The sequence below is a fragment of the Pundamilia nyererei genome, unplaced genomic scaffold (assembly GCF_000239375.1).
Source record: "Pundamilia nyererei isolate P.nyererei 1_Seehausen unplaced genomic scaffold, PunNye1.0 scaffold00166, whole genome shotgun sequence".
Lineage (NCBI taxonomy): Eukaryota > Metazoa > Chordata > Actinopteri > Cichliformes > Cichlidae > Pundamilia > Pundamilia nyererei.
The window spans coordinates 101,312-116,209 of NW_005187567.1; the positions used below are offsets into that span (position 1 = coordinate 101,312).

The 14,898-nt window shown below is 37.3% G+C and overlaps 1 protein-coding gene across 1 annotated transcript in view; it reads left to right on the forward strand.

Annotated features, from left to right (window-relative positions):
- The window catches only part of LOC102194574 (CUB and sushi domain-containing protein 1), a 157,282-nt gene that overhangs the window by 95,599 nt on the left and 46,785 nt on the right, over window positions 1-14,898 (forward strand). The window contains exons 31-38 of the mRNA XM_005745789.1: window positions 845-963; window positions 1,278-1,347; window positions 1,890-2,006; window positions 2,516-2,725; window positions 4,685-4,873; window positions 5,306-5,483; window positions 11,625-11,770; window positions 13,051-13,131. Of these exons, the coding sequence (XP_005745846.1) occupies window positions 845-963; window positions 1,278-1,347; window positions 1,890-2,006; window positions 2,516-2,725; window positions 4,685-4,873; window positions 5,306-5,483; window positions 11,625-11,770; window positions 13,051-13,131 (1,110 nt within the window). The remainder of the gene's footprint in view (window positions 1-844; window positions 964-1,277; window positions 1,348-1,889; window positions 2,007-2,515; window positions 2,726-4,684; window positions 4,874-5,305; window positions 5,484-11,624; window positions 11,771-13,050; window positions 13,132-14,898) is intronic.

Here is a 14,898-nt window from a genome sequence, read left to right on the forward strand (position 1 = left end):
CACACATACAAACATTCACCCCTCTGTCTCCTCTTCTTTTGCTCTCTATCCCTCTCCCACCCCTTTGTTGCCATGGTAACCGCTCTGGGGCAGGCTCCTGCGGAAGTTTCCTCAAATGTCTGCACTGACGCACACACACGCACACACACACACAGATACACTCCTACCGATGCTATTTGATAAGGGCCTGCTGCTGTCAAACTTATTAAGGATGTGTTTAACCTTTATTGTGTTGGGAATACATAACCAAAAGTCATTGTGTTACCTTCACATATTTTTAAGCACGTCTCAGAAGCTGCTGTCGACATCGAAAAAGTTCAGGCTTTATCATTGTACTAGCTGTCAATTCTAAAATGAGCTTTTGTGTATGACAAAAAGACATTAGAGCTTTTGTGACTTAATCTTGTGAATTATATATCCATCAAATTAATCTCTATAATTATAAAAAGCCAGCCTGCTCAGACACACTATTTTGGGGTATACAAACAACTTATAAACTTGGGTAAACTTGTGTGTTTGTTGTGATGTTGTTTTATAATCAGTTTGTTCATGTCAAGATAAAGGTCACATACAGGTGAATGAGGAAGACAGGAAAGGCTTCCTGGAGATACTGCAGTTGAAGCTTAGCAGAGAGCACAGGGAAAATAAAACGATTTTAGTTGGCCATAAGATGAACGACTATAAGGACAAACATTGATTTTCCATGTCTGCGTAAAACTTTTAGAACTGATGACAACATCACTTTTACATTTTATTTCTGTGTGCTCAAGTCCAAAACACATGAATGGACCCAGAGAGCGAGAAGACGAAATAACAGTTTTGTTCATTTCATTGATTGTTACAGCGGTTGGACTTACCACTTGTCCAGAACCAATGATCCCAGCTAATGGAATTAAAACTGGAGACAGATATATGGTCAATGAGGTGGTGGCATTCAGTTGTGAACCTGGTTACACTCTGCAGGTAATGAACACACTCACACAAACTGACCATTAGACAAATGTTCAAAAATATTTTTACCCTGGTGTCATATAGTAGGTCATGGGTTCTCATGTATTTATTTAGGAGTATTAAAACATTAGATGCTTATTAAATATGAATTTTCCGGTTTTGAAAAATGCGATTGTTATGCCTTTGCTTCCACTTCCTTTAAAAAAACTTTTTTTTTCTTTTTACAAAAAAAGGAAAAAGAATACAGTTACCTGGTGAAGATATATCAGCATTCCTTACACTTACATATTTTTTAACAAGTTTAACCACTGTGTGATTACTTTCAGGGTCACTCTCACATTTCCTGCATGCCCGGGACAGTGCGTCGATGGAACTACCCACCCCCTCTATGCATAGGTAACGCGCTCAAATGCAAATACACTGCACCGCTGGCTAAATTGTGTTACGAGTGAGCGATTCAGTTTGGAAGAAAATATGTTCTACTGGTGTATCAAAGTGACATAAGTACTCAGGCACACTGGATATGTTTACTTATGTGTGTGTGTATGTGTGTGTGTGTTATTTGTACCCTTTATGCAATAGTGTTGTGTAACCTTGATGTTTGCATGGAGACTTAAATAATTCAGTCCTTGGTAAAAGATCTCAGAAGCCAGTTCCAGTTAAACTCGACTTGACATGTCAGGACCAGCTTTCCAGACCTGCTTTACCTATTTCTGTAAGAGATATTTGCATCAACCCTTTTATGTCCAAAAATGTCTATAGAAAAGGATGCCATAACAAGGCTCTTACTTAAAAAGATATGTATTATTCACCACTGCGGCTGATGAATTTACAGAATTTTGTGAACAACACATCACTTGAACTTCACTGTCGAAGCAGTGATCTTTAAACTACGTTGTTCAGTGTTAACAGTGTGTTTGTTTTCCCTGTGGTTTCAGCTCGTTGTGGTGGAGTGCTGACTGAAATGAGTGGTGTCATCCTTAGTCCAGGTTTCCCTGGCAACTACCCCGGCAACCTGGACTGCACCTGGCAAATCACCCTGCCAACTGGATATGGTAAGTAGTATGGATGTAAGAGCATTCCTAAAAAATAGGTGTCACTTTCAGTACATCTGCTGGCTAAGTTGTTTGTAGCACAGAATCTGCAGCAGATTTATATCTATATATTTGTTTGCTATGTGCTGGTAAATACAGGAACTGGAAATTTTAGGGGGACGTAGTATTTATTATTTTGTGTGTATGATATACATTTGCAAAAAGTGTAATAGATTATGTAAATAAACAAAAAGAAAACCTGGGCAATAAATGTACAGTTGTATTTTTGATGCAAGTTATCATGTACAAAAAACACAATAAAATAGTCAAAAAATATTGCAGTGAAAATAGACAAAAAATATTTCAAACCATGTAAACGTACTGCACTCGATTAGTAAACGTGCACCATGTGTGTATGCTGTGTGCACATTATGCAAGTAAAGTAAAGTTCTTCTTAGTATTGAAATAATGTACTATCAGGTCTTTTATATAGTCGTTTATAGCATGTGTCTTTATAATTTGCATTACAGGAGCTCATATTCAGTTCCAAAACTTCTCTTCAGAAGACAACCATGACTTCCTAGAAGTCAGGGCTGGTCCACAGCACAGCTCATCCCTTATTGGTCAGTTTACTGGCTCACAGCTCCCACCCCCTTTACTGAGCACTACCCACCTGACGATCATCCACTTCTACAGTGACCACTCAGAGAACCGGCCAGGATTCAAACTGACCTATCAGGGTGAGTTGATGGGTGGTTTTTCTCTTTTTAGATCTCTTTTGTTTGTTTGTTTTGTTTTGGGGTTTTTTTAGTCAATACAGTCTTTACAGATATCAGACCCTGAATTATTATTGCAGGCATCTACAGTCCCTCAAGGGTCACTATGATAACAGACCTGTGTTGAAATGAGTCCCATTGTTTAGTTTGTCCAAATTTATTCAATGCAATGATTCATAAAAATGGTCTGCTCAAATGCTCTGAATAAATTAATATCCCAAACCTAGTAGCCACAGTGCAAAGCTTTCACAACTCCAAGAAAGAAAGTATTGCTATGAGGTTTTGAGCTTTGATCCATGAATGAGTCATGCTAAAGACTTAAAAACCTCATGGCTTTCCTCTCATCATTAAAAATGATGGATTGTTAGTAAGCCCCTGTGAGAGACTGGCATCTTGTCCAGCAGGCTTTACTTGTAGCCCTAAGTGCTTCACTTCAAAGACACAAGAGATGCACTGTGGGCCTATATGCCAGCATAACTAGAACAAGGCTTATTCAATTTCAAATAAGCAAACTCAAAATCATGTGCGCATGAATGTGAGTTCCCTTTTTTCCTCCGATTTGGAAGTCCTCTAGCACTGTAGTCAGTATCACTGTTATCCCGCTGTTGTTTGTAGAGGATGCAGACAAGCCTCCTCACGTGGAGTTGCACCAGATGCTTTTTTTAACAGTTCTTTGATGAGAAGATGCAATGCAGACAGAGGTCCACAACACCACCTGCAACCTCGGTGCATGCTTTCTCAATATTACGTACACACTCTGGTTTTGTATTCAAGGGCATAACATGTTTACAGTTAAAAAGGCTTAATAGCTGCAAGCAAATTATTAAAAGCTGAGTTGGATAAGCACTCTATGCCAAAAAAATCAGTGTGAATACATACACACACATTTCAACTCAAATGTCGCTTATAAAAGCTTAAGGGAGTTCTTATTCCAGTTTTAGGTTTTGGCACGCTGACATTGCTGCACCTTTTAAGTACACTTTTGTACTTAGAAAGTTTAAATGTTGCCCTGGGAATCTGCTGGAACCACATTCTTGGCTGTAGTTCCATTGCTGCGAGTAATACTCCTTCCAAGTGCACATCTTTTGGCCTTCATTTTCCACAATCACCATAGTTCTTTATTACCTCCATGAATTTCTGTGGTGTCATATCCTTTCATATTCACTCATCTCATTGTTGCTCTCTTATGAGAGATCTGCGTCTATCACATCTTTCTGTCTCTTCTGTTCTATTTCTGCAATGATCTGTTAACCTTATTAGCTTTTGTTTAGCTAGGATCAGCTGTATTATTTGTTGCATGTCCTGCTTGGACTTGAGGTCTTGCACTGTGAACATCCCGCCCCTCAAATGCATGTTAAGCCATTCTTTCCTACCTTGTACAGCCTGCTGCTACCAGCATAGACCACACCCAAGAGCATTTTGCACAATCTGCATTGTGGATGCTGTCTAGTGCAGCAGACACAATTTGTATTGACCAGGTGCTGAATGCTTGTTCTAGTGTTTTTAGGTGCTGCCTTTCTCTCTAGCCTTTTGTAACAATTGGGATTCCGATATCAGCCACCTCTGCTCTCTGTCAGCGGCACATTTAATGAAGGAGCTTGACTTGCCATGACACTCACGCAGAGTGAGAACTGCCCTAAATATACCTGTGGTACTGACATTTCCTCAGGCAAGTGCTAGCATGCCGTGTATACCTTTGCCCGATAACTGTGTAGGAGGAGATAACATCTATTGATGTTGCTGCATTAGCTATTACTTGTTGTCTCTGTGGGTCAGAGATTCTTTTCAGTTTACCTCAAATCCATTAGCGGTAGACAGAAAATTTTAAAAATGTAAGAAACTTGGAAAAATAAATGACTTTTTTCTTCCCCAGCTTCACATATCTCTACCTACCTCACATATATCTCTTATCTCTATCTGTAGGCTACCAACTTCAAAACTGCCATGATCCATTTCCTTTTGCAAACGGTGACATCATCAACAATGATTACAGCGCTGGGCAATCTATAACTTTTCAGTGCTACCCTGGTTATGTTTTGATTGGACACACAGTGCTAACATGCCTGCATGGTATCAACCGGAAGTGGAACCACCCATTTCCACGATGTGAGGGTAAGAATAAGTCATAGCTTCTTGATATATTAGTATTTTGGAAAATATAAATACTTTTAAATTGGTTTTAAAAATAAAGATGTATTTAAAATGTGGAGGTCGTATAGTAGAAAGTTTATTTCATGCTGTTACACCCTTACCAAACAAGCAGTTGCAATTTCTAATGTAGACATTTAGAAAATGAAAACTTTTTTTCTTTCACCGGTATCACAAGTTGACATTGTAAACAATTAATTAGTAAGTCACTTATGTCACTTGGAACATTTACTGGATAAATTATTTGTAAAATTATTATTCTGTCACTTCTGTCGCTTCTTGTTCCAGACTATTAATTACATTCCTCAGTGTTTGCTGTTCAGCAGTCATTCTTGACTTCAGTTTTTTAGCATTTTAGAAAAAGTGAAAATTATGTTATAATTCTGCTTTTTACAGCTCCTTGTGGCTATAATGTCACAGCTGAAAATGGGACCATCTACTCACCTCAGTACCCAAATGAATATCCAAACTCCCAAGATTGCAGCTGGCTCATCACTGTTCCCCACGGACATGGAGTTTATATAAATTTTACCTTACTGCAGACAGAACCCGTCACCGATTACATTGCTGTCTGGTAAGTCTGGGTACAGTTATGGCTTAATATTCATAAAAACACACGCAGACATATACTACACACGCAGAAATGAAGAAGTGTTATTTAATGTCTCATGCATGCAGGGATTGAATCATTGATGGGTAAGTCTTGAGTGTAGTTTCACTCTGTCTACTCTCTGCACATTAATGAGAATACACCAAAAATGTATCAACTTTTACTAAGATTATGCATTCAGTTGTCTGTCTCACACACATTCACACATTCTCCTCATATTTTAGGGCTATATATTGAATTTTATCCCTGGTATTGATCATCTTTTATTCATTTTTACTTTTCTATTTTCTCTAACGTTAATTATACACAAACTTTATCGTATATGTTCATATGCAGAGACCATACACTATAACCTAGATAATAAAGTACATACGCACACATACATTGTGCTATGTAATGCATACGCAGACTCTTCAGCAGTAATAATAGGATTCAGTGTGGAGGTAAGTGTAATACGGGGTGTATGAGAGCAATGCATTTACAATGGGACCACTGACCAATTCAATCTAACTCAGTACCAAGGCCATACGCAGACTCAGAGAGGGCTCGGGAACTCTGGAAGTAATCATGAGATTCAGTTGGGAGTGGGAAATGTAATGAAAAGAGTGGCAGAGCTGGGTTCACAAATCTAACAAGACTCAGCTGGATCTGAAGCGCCTGGGTCAAGAGAAAATTTCACCTAATATGCATTAATTTTCCTGAATAATAACAGTAGATTTAAACAGTAGATTTATGAGGAAGGAAATTAATTTGGTTTTAGCTATACTTGGTGCTTAGGTGAGGTCAGGCTTTACATTTCAGGCTCTAGAGTCAAGCTCTAGGGAGCAAGCATCAGAAATGTAGGCGGTGGGAAAGTAATACATTTACAGTGGGTGACTACTCGCTTTCAATCTCGCCAGCTAAAAGAACCATGGATTCTGCTATGGAGAGGCGTTATGTTGAATTATTTTGCAGTTGCAAATTGATTTCAGTGATTTATGTGTTTTTGGCACATTTCACAGGGAACAAAATTATAAAATCACATTCATAGATTGTAGGGAACCAAAAGAACTCGGTTATTTGAGATTAGTTCACACATAATAGCTCAATGTAGCTATATCTCAGACACATGAATATATTTGGAAGTGACCTGGGGCTGACACTGAGGAGCACAGTGCTTTTCTCATACCCAGTGGGATGCTATCTACCTTCCAGGGTCTTAGACAGCTTAGGAGCACCTAATCCAAAGGTCTACTGCATTATATGCATGTAAATAGAGTCTACTGGCATTAATACTTATCACTTCAAACATCCTCTTATAAAAATGTTTCTTCCTTAATATTCTTTTTGACTTTTCGACTTACCCAGACAAAAACGAATATGCTTTTCATGTGGAAAATTGAAGCGATTTAACAGGAACAGTGGGTTTTACAGTGAATTACCAGACTACATTAAATTTACTATATGAACTCAGGCCTGCTGAATTTTTTTCTTTAATGATGGAGTTTGTATTTGAAATACTTTTAATTATATGCATCAGCGGTGAACTGTTAATAAAACAGGATAACTGACGTTATCTAATTGAACTCATAAGAGCATAAGATCGCAGCCACAGGTTTTATAATGATTTGGGACTACTTGGATGCTCTAATTCAGTCGGATAGAAAGTGTAATAAGACAATGTTTGTGCTGCTGAAAACGGGTCACACTAAATATGAAAAAACAAACTTGCTCTCAGTTTAAAAGAAATTACTGTACTGAAAATGAAAGGGCTTTCAAAAAATGTCCTTTTTACGTAGTAAATAGTACAGTATAAATGCTAATGAAATGGCCAAAATTGGACTTGGGAGTGGTGCATTCACAGAACGTTTCTTTGATTCAGACTGAGCAACAAATTGCTGCCGTTAGTAGAAGCTCACAATCACCAGTTGCATTTATAGTTAAGTCAGAGATCTACCTGTTACGCACGAAAACCCCCAGAATGCACTTGCACTGATGTGATCGTTAATTACTACTGGCTGCTCTTTGCAGTCACGCTGATTTCCTTTTCCCCTGTTTTGGCCTGTCATTACTCAAACTTGTTACAAATGTCTTTTGAATGCTCTTTATCTTGGTGTGTTTGCATCATATCGCAGTGATCCGTGTTTGCTGGTTTCTGTCCTGTACACCCCTGGGGTTTATGTGACAGCAGCTGCATCCAGATGTCAGGGACTAAAGCCAAACAGCCTCTGTGGTCTTCCACTTGTTGTGTTTGGCTGTATGCCAAATACCACTGCTAACAGTGGGCATCAGATCTAACATCAGAGCAACACAGTACAGTAGTTAATGGTGCTGGTCACTCAATAAAAAAAAGCAGTATTTCTTTATATACTTTAAAAAAAATAATACTGCAATATTTTATGCATTTTAGATGCTTTGTGTCACATTCAATATATCCCTGTGGTGGATGAGAATGAAATTTAGAATACTGTCGGTAAATAATTCAGATTTTATTCTCAGCTCAGAATAATAATTATACATTATCAGCATTCAATCAATATCAATGCAATATTTTGATATGCTCGGGGGTGGGAAGTGGATTCTGAAATGTTATAACGTCTGAAATGTTATAAACTGAAATGATATCTAGAAAGATTAAGATAATAACCTGGCTTCAGAATGTAATCATCATTTTGCACCTGGAATCTCCAGATATCCTAAACTGTAAAATGCCCTCACCACAAAACAGCTCCTTTCCAAACTGCCCTTTGAAAGTATTCTGAAGATCAGGGTGTGGCTGCTGGGCTGGAGTCAGCATGCAACATCTGCTTTAACATCAGTCTGGATTCTTGGCCTAGCTTTGCATTAGCATGTTGTCTGTGCACACGCTTGCAAAGAGCAGACGTTCTGTTAGAAGGGGGCCGTTTCAGTCCTGGATGCACATTCCACTTTACAACAAAAACAACTTTTGAGGTTTTTCTGTTTTCTTTTCTATCTGCCTGGCGTGCAGATAACTGAGGAACCATTGTAACGCAAGTGTCGACATGACTGTAACTGTAATGTAATTACAGAATTTAGTATGGTAACATCTTACAGTACTTACTACATTACTGAAAAATGTAATGAGGTTACAGTAACACATTACATACAACAAATCTCGGTTGACGAATGGGAAAGGGAGGTCAACAGGAGGTCAGAAGCAGAGATAAGTAGTCAGGCATCCAGCCTCTGTTTCTCCCTGTTCATGTTTCTAAAGTAAAATCACTGTGGAGATCGCTTTGAAGTTATTTTGAAGTTTGGGCTGTTTTTCAATTTTGCTTTGTGTTTTCTGCTTTCTGTTCTTACCTAAAAGTAAGATCGCATATGTGTCCATATTGGGGAAGGAATTTGTGCTGTTGTGTAGGAATGTGGCCTATAGCTTTATATTGCTGGTAATTATGTGGCAAGGCCATTTTACGGTACTTAAGCAATTAAGTAATGTACTGTATTACTTTTAAGTTATGAGTAATGTGTAATAAATTACCTTTTTTGAGTAACAACCCCAACATCAATCGAAAATGAGTTATTTAAACTTATTTTGAAATTATGCTGAAATAGCTATAATATGATTATGCACAAATATTACATCACCTCCCTCTTCTGTTCATCATCATGTGTAAAATTCTTCCCGTGTATTATTATGCTTCGTGTGCCTTTGAAGACAAACAAGTATGGTTTCTGAAAAACATAACCATGAAAAAATGAAGCTTTGATGGTTTGAATATCCACAAGTGCTTCATCTACCCACATCTAATTATCATGCACAATGACAAATGTCTAATGTCTTCTGGAGCCACATGCCTTTATTCAGTGTAATCAAGCCACATTACAATTAATTTGTCGAGCTGTTTGTTTCTCCTTTTTTCCCCCACCTCAAATTGATAGAAGACATATTTGGCCGCAGATTGTAACTAGGTTGATATTTTTGGAACAGTAACTGCCTACTCTCTAAATGAAGCCAAACAAAAACAGAGTAATAGCCACCGTACTCTCATTAGCCAAACTGGTCCTGGCACTGGTCCTGGCTCCTGTTTTTATTTCTTACTAATACAATGCAGAGGTGCAGAATGATGGATGAGTGATGATTGATGGAGGGGTGCAGTGATCAACACTGTCACCTCGCAGTAAAAAAGCCCTTGGGATAGAATCCCTGTGCTTGCTTGCCTTCCACAGTCCAAAGGCATGCATGTGTTTGAATGTGAGCATGCGTGGCTGTCTGTCTTTCTGTGTTAGCCCTGCAATGGACGGGTGGCCTGTGCTGTCCAAGGTGTACCCTACCTTTCCCCACAGTGACAGCTGGGGTAGGCTCCAGCCCAGCTCCAGTGACTCCAAATCTGATGTGCCATTTGGATTTGTTAGGTGCTAAATCATGTCAGCCCCTGTCACTCTAATTACATATCTTCTCAATACCATCCTTTTCTCGGCTGCACTGTAATTTTGTCAGTCACACGTATTACAAAGTGCACAGCAGATGAGCAGTGCAAACTCTTAATAAATCTGATTTATTGTATTTTTTAACCTTCATTTCCAAAAGCAATGCTTACTTAGAATATGTGGCAGAGCTTCTTATTCTTTGTTCCCGACCATGTTGTTACACCAAGTGGGGTTTTTTGGTCTTCTTCACATAAGTATTTGACTTTGCATTACCAGCTTTATTAAATTGCTTTTATAGATGTATAGTTTTCTTTTGATTCACCGAATTAAATGTCACTAGCAAAACTTTTTTCTCTACAGTTTCAGACTTTTTGCCCTTTTTCAATTATAAATTATAAATAGAGCTCTGAAATACATCCATGTGTTAATAAATAGGAGAGAAAATGTCTTTTGGGCTAAGAAAGTTATTGCTATTGGGTTTGTGTGTTTTTCAGTGAGTAAAAATAGAGTCTAGAAATTCTAACAGTTTTAATTCAAATGACCCATATAGCACATTTTGATCTTCCAAATGAGCTCCAACACCTTCAGAAGACCTTGAATTATTGAGGAGCCAAGAGATCCCAGGCACTCTTCATGAATTAAAATTTTAAAACCCTTGTTTAATCCAATGGCATGTTCATTAAAAACCTAAAACTGGGCATTTAGGAGTGTTAGAAAATGTAACCTTTCAACAACATTCAATATTTAATGAGTGAAGTTAAGCCTTTAATCTGTGGGTTTTGTTCAACGAACTTGTTTGAAATGGGCGATAAAAACAAAGAAAAGAAGAAAAAAATATTCTTGCAGCCACTTTAGTAGACTAATGTGGACATTCCAGACACATATGTTTTATGTTATTACCAAATTCTGTTTTTTGTTTCATTTGTTTAAATACAGTCAGCAGAAGGAAATCACTCTACAACTAGCAATTCATAACAGTTTGAAAGTGATTTTAAGTCCTTGCCCTTCTTTGGAGATGCAGCAGAAACATGTACACAGTGGTGACATATTACACTTTTTTTTTTATATTGACTGGATGTAGCCCTTTAAAAAGTTCATCACTAAATGTATTTTCTTCAATGGGAATCAACAAATGTGCAATTCACTTGTATTTTTATTTTTATTCCTATTTATCCTATTTATCCCCTTCGTATATTTTATTTATATTTGTCTCTGTATTTATATATATATATGTATACATATGTGTGTGTGTGTGTATATATATATATATATAACTAACTAACTTCTGTCGGTGCTGTGCTTTTTGGAAACCGAATTTCCCAGAGGAACCCGCCCGAGGGATTAATAAAGTTCTATCTTATCTTATCTTAAATGTACTTTTGTAGGTAATTCTACATTTATAAAAATATATATTGAGATGAGGTGTGGATCAATTTTTGCAGGCATGTCAGTGCTCTAGCAGCTGAATACAAAACAAACAACTAAACTACCTACTACTACTAATCATCTAAAAATGTGATTTTGTAACAACAAATTTTGAACAGAATATGAACTTCACATGCGCTATATTAAGAATCATTAATACAAGGAGTGAAACTAATTCACCATAGTTCAAACTGTGTTACCTTTCAGCATGTGCAATGTGACACTTGGTTCCTCTTCTTGCCGGTCAATAGTTTTTAATGTATCCATGTCTTGAGCTTTCCCATCAACTGTTGCTCTCTTTCTATTTAGGGACGGCCCAGATACATCCAGTCCTCAGCTGGGAGTTTTCAGTGGTAACACTGCACTAGAGACAGCCTACAGTACTAGCCCGAAGGTCCTGATTCGCTTTCATTCAGACTTTTCAACTGGAGGCTTCTTCATTCTGAACTTCCATGGTAATTTAAAGCAAATGGCTTATTTCTACATGTTATCTACATTTTGTTGTAGTCTTAGAATTAACAGTGAATAGCTTCGTAACATTAAGTCATAGGCCTTTCAAGATTAAACAACTACCGGGCTGTCTTTATTTGACTCTTTTTCATTAGTTTCTATTACTTCTTACTATTATTATTATTTTTTAAATTGTGTTAGTTTACTATCTCATGTTATGTTTTTACTTCAACAAAGGCATAACTGTGGGTTCTTCTTTTCCTCCAACAGTTCAAAGATATGCATGTTAGGCAATGGGTGATTCTAAATTGACTGTAGGTATGCATATGAGCATAAATGGTTTTCTGTCAGTTTGCTAGCCATGATTAATGAGTGACCTGTGCATGGTGAACCCTGCCTCTCAGCCATTATCTGATGGAATAGTCCCCTTTGACCCTAGTTGGAATAGTAGATTAAAAAATTGATAGACATATGGAAGACATTTGAAACCCTAGTTTCATTTTGGTGAAATGTGACCAGCCTCTGAGCAAAGTGCACTTATTTTAGTCAAATAGCCTATAACTAAATCTAAGAGTTTGTTCTAAGGAAAAATATATTCATATACTATCTTCATTTTGTCAGGGGAGTTTATAAAAACAAGTCCTATCCAGGCAGTTATAAAGGCAGTTATTTTATAGCATTACAGGTAATTTGACTGTAAAATAAGTTGTGGCCCGTGGTACTTTACTTAACCCAAATTAAAGCTGAACATCTGCAAGTCATTGACATCTTGATTGTTCAATGTAAAATCCACAGTGGTAGAGTACAAAGGCAAAAGTAAAAAAAATTTGATCCAAATATGTTTGGATGATAATCACACTTGAATCCAAGAGTCTTCTGGAACTCTGGATTATGAAGATTTGAGAGTCGGGCTAATTGCTTATATTTCTTTTCATCATATGCTCTATTCTAGGGTTTTTTAAGAAAGTGATCTAGATATGCATCCAAATTAGAATTCCCTTACATGGAGCTTTAATGCTCTGCCAAGCTTTTTGAAATTGAGCTTGGTAATCTTGCTGACAGAAACTAAACATATACTGGTAAATTATAAGGTTTTTTTACCTATTACCTTTTATAGGCAAGGTCTAATTTTTAGAGAGGGGTGAAAGTGTAAGGAAAGGTGCTGCAGTGATCTACAGTAAGAGAAAAATAACATGATTTTCGTAATATTGCACCAGGTAAATGTGTTTAAGACAACTCCTCAATAGTGAGTACGTTAACCCCTTTTTTCATCTCTTCTCTTTAGCGTACCGTCTTAAGAAATGCCCTCCTCCCCCTGTTGTGGAGAATGCAGAGATGATCTATGAAGATGAGGATTTCCAAATAGGTAATAGACATGATTAATAATCATTGGGTTTGATACGGGGGAAAAATGTTGGCTAAAATTTGCAAAAAACACAACAACTATAACAGAATAACCTGCAAAACTCTTTTATTGATAACAAGTCGGCTGAACCTGCATTCATGCATGACAAATTTGCTTAATTTAGCACGATTTTTTAAATTATATCGTTTGTTACATTCTTCAGAATTAAAAAGGATCATCAGCCTTATCTAATGTGGTACATCATAAGATCAAAATGAAAAACTACCTGATCAGGCTTGTAGTAGGTCATTATTCTGCTGATTGATTACTTCATTAATCTGCCACATTACTTTGCAAATGCATTATCTAAATATAGCAGGCCCATGCTTGTCTGTCACGGTATTTTTTTTCTTTTGCTTTATTAGTGGTACAGAGGCACTTGTTCATAAAATCCATTCAGTGTACCTCTATGTATCGGTGTCTTAGAAGCAAAGAAAATTATTTTGTACACAATATTTTAAAGCTGTTGCAATTGCCATGTAGTGTATTAGAAAGACAGTCTCACTGGATAGCCCCTGGTTCAAAGGACTTCTTGTGGGATGCTTGCCATAACTGTTCAATAGGGTTGAGGTCAGGGGAATGTGAAACAAAGTTTCAAAGCCAGCAATCCTTCAGATCCATCATGGTGTAGTATGAGTCGAAGATGCAAACCAGAGGGTGTAGCATATCTTTGAAGAGTGGAGTGCGACTTCTCCTTGGTCATGAGTTGTCAATGCCAGTTCCAGAGCAGGCAAAGCACCTGCAGACTTGAATATTCCCACCACACAAATGTCATGTAAAATGTAGACCACCTCACACATAAAGCCTTGTTGGACGTGGGCAAGAATCTGCCCTCATGCTTAGACAAAACGACTAGCCGGTGTATATGTTGTTTGCTGACTGGACATTTATCTGCACTGAAATGGCATTTCTGTCAGGTAACAAAAGGAGGTCACTTTTTTAGGCAAACACCTGGTCATGGTTTGGATAAAGCTATTTACAAAGGCCTCTTGATTTTATATGCAATTTTCCAGGCCTATGTAAAGAAACAAACTTTTTCCCCCCATGTTTCATAGAAATGATAGTGTTTTAGGCGGGACCCTGTTATATGTACTACTATCAATCTTTTCATAAACATGCATTTTGGTATAAATGATTGCTTGTCAAGTTTTTTCTTTTCTCTCAGCCCTGTTTTGTGTGTGTGATTTGTGAAAAGCAGCTTGCTTATGGTGACCTTTTAGATCAACAGGGCTGTAATTTAAAAAAAAAAAGAAAAGAAATCACACATTTCATAAAAGCCAGCCAGATCAATGCACCTTGCCAGTGGCAAATAGAACCCAGTCTCTTCTGGCAAAATATGAAACAATTTTTTTTTTTTTTTGTAGATTTTCACATCCGAGCTTTTATGAATGTAGAAAAGTTTCTTGATTTTTGAATGATCTGTTGAGTTTTTTAACCTTTTAATAATTCACTGGTAGCATATTATTTTATTTCAAGGATGATGAAGACATTTACTTTATTTTTTATCAGCTTTTATTTTCAGATTCAAAGTTGTAGGTAAACACAGTAGTCCTAAAAGGATGCAGACAAACGCAACAGTGATAATAGTCATACTTCATACCTCCTCTGTATAGAGCAACATGAAAAAAGTGCCAAACCTGAGCCCACCACAAGTGAAGCCAATTTGGGCTTGTTTGGCGTAATTATATGCACAAATATTAAACCTCTCAGACTGTTTGACTGCAGGTG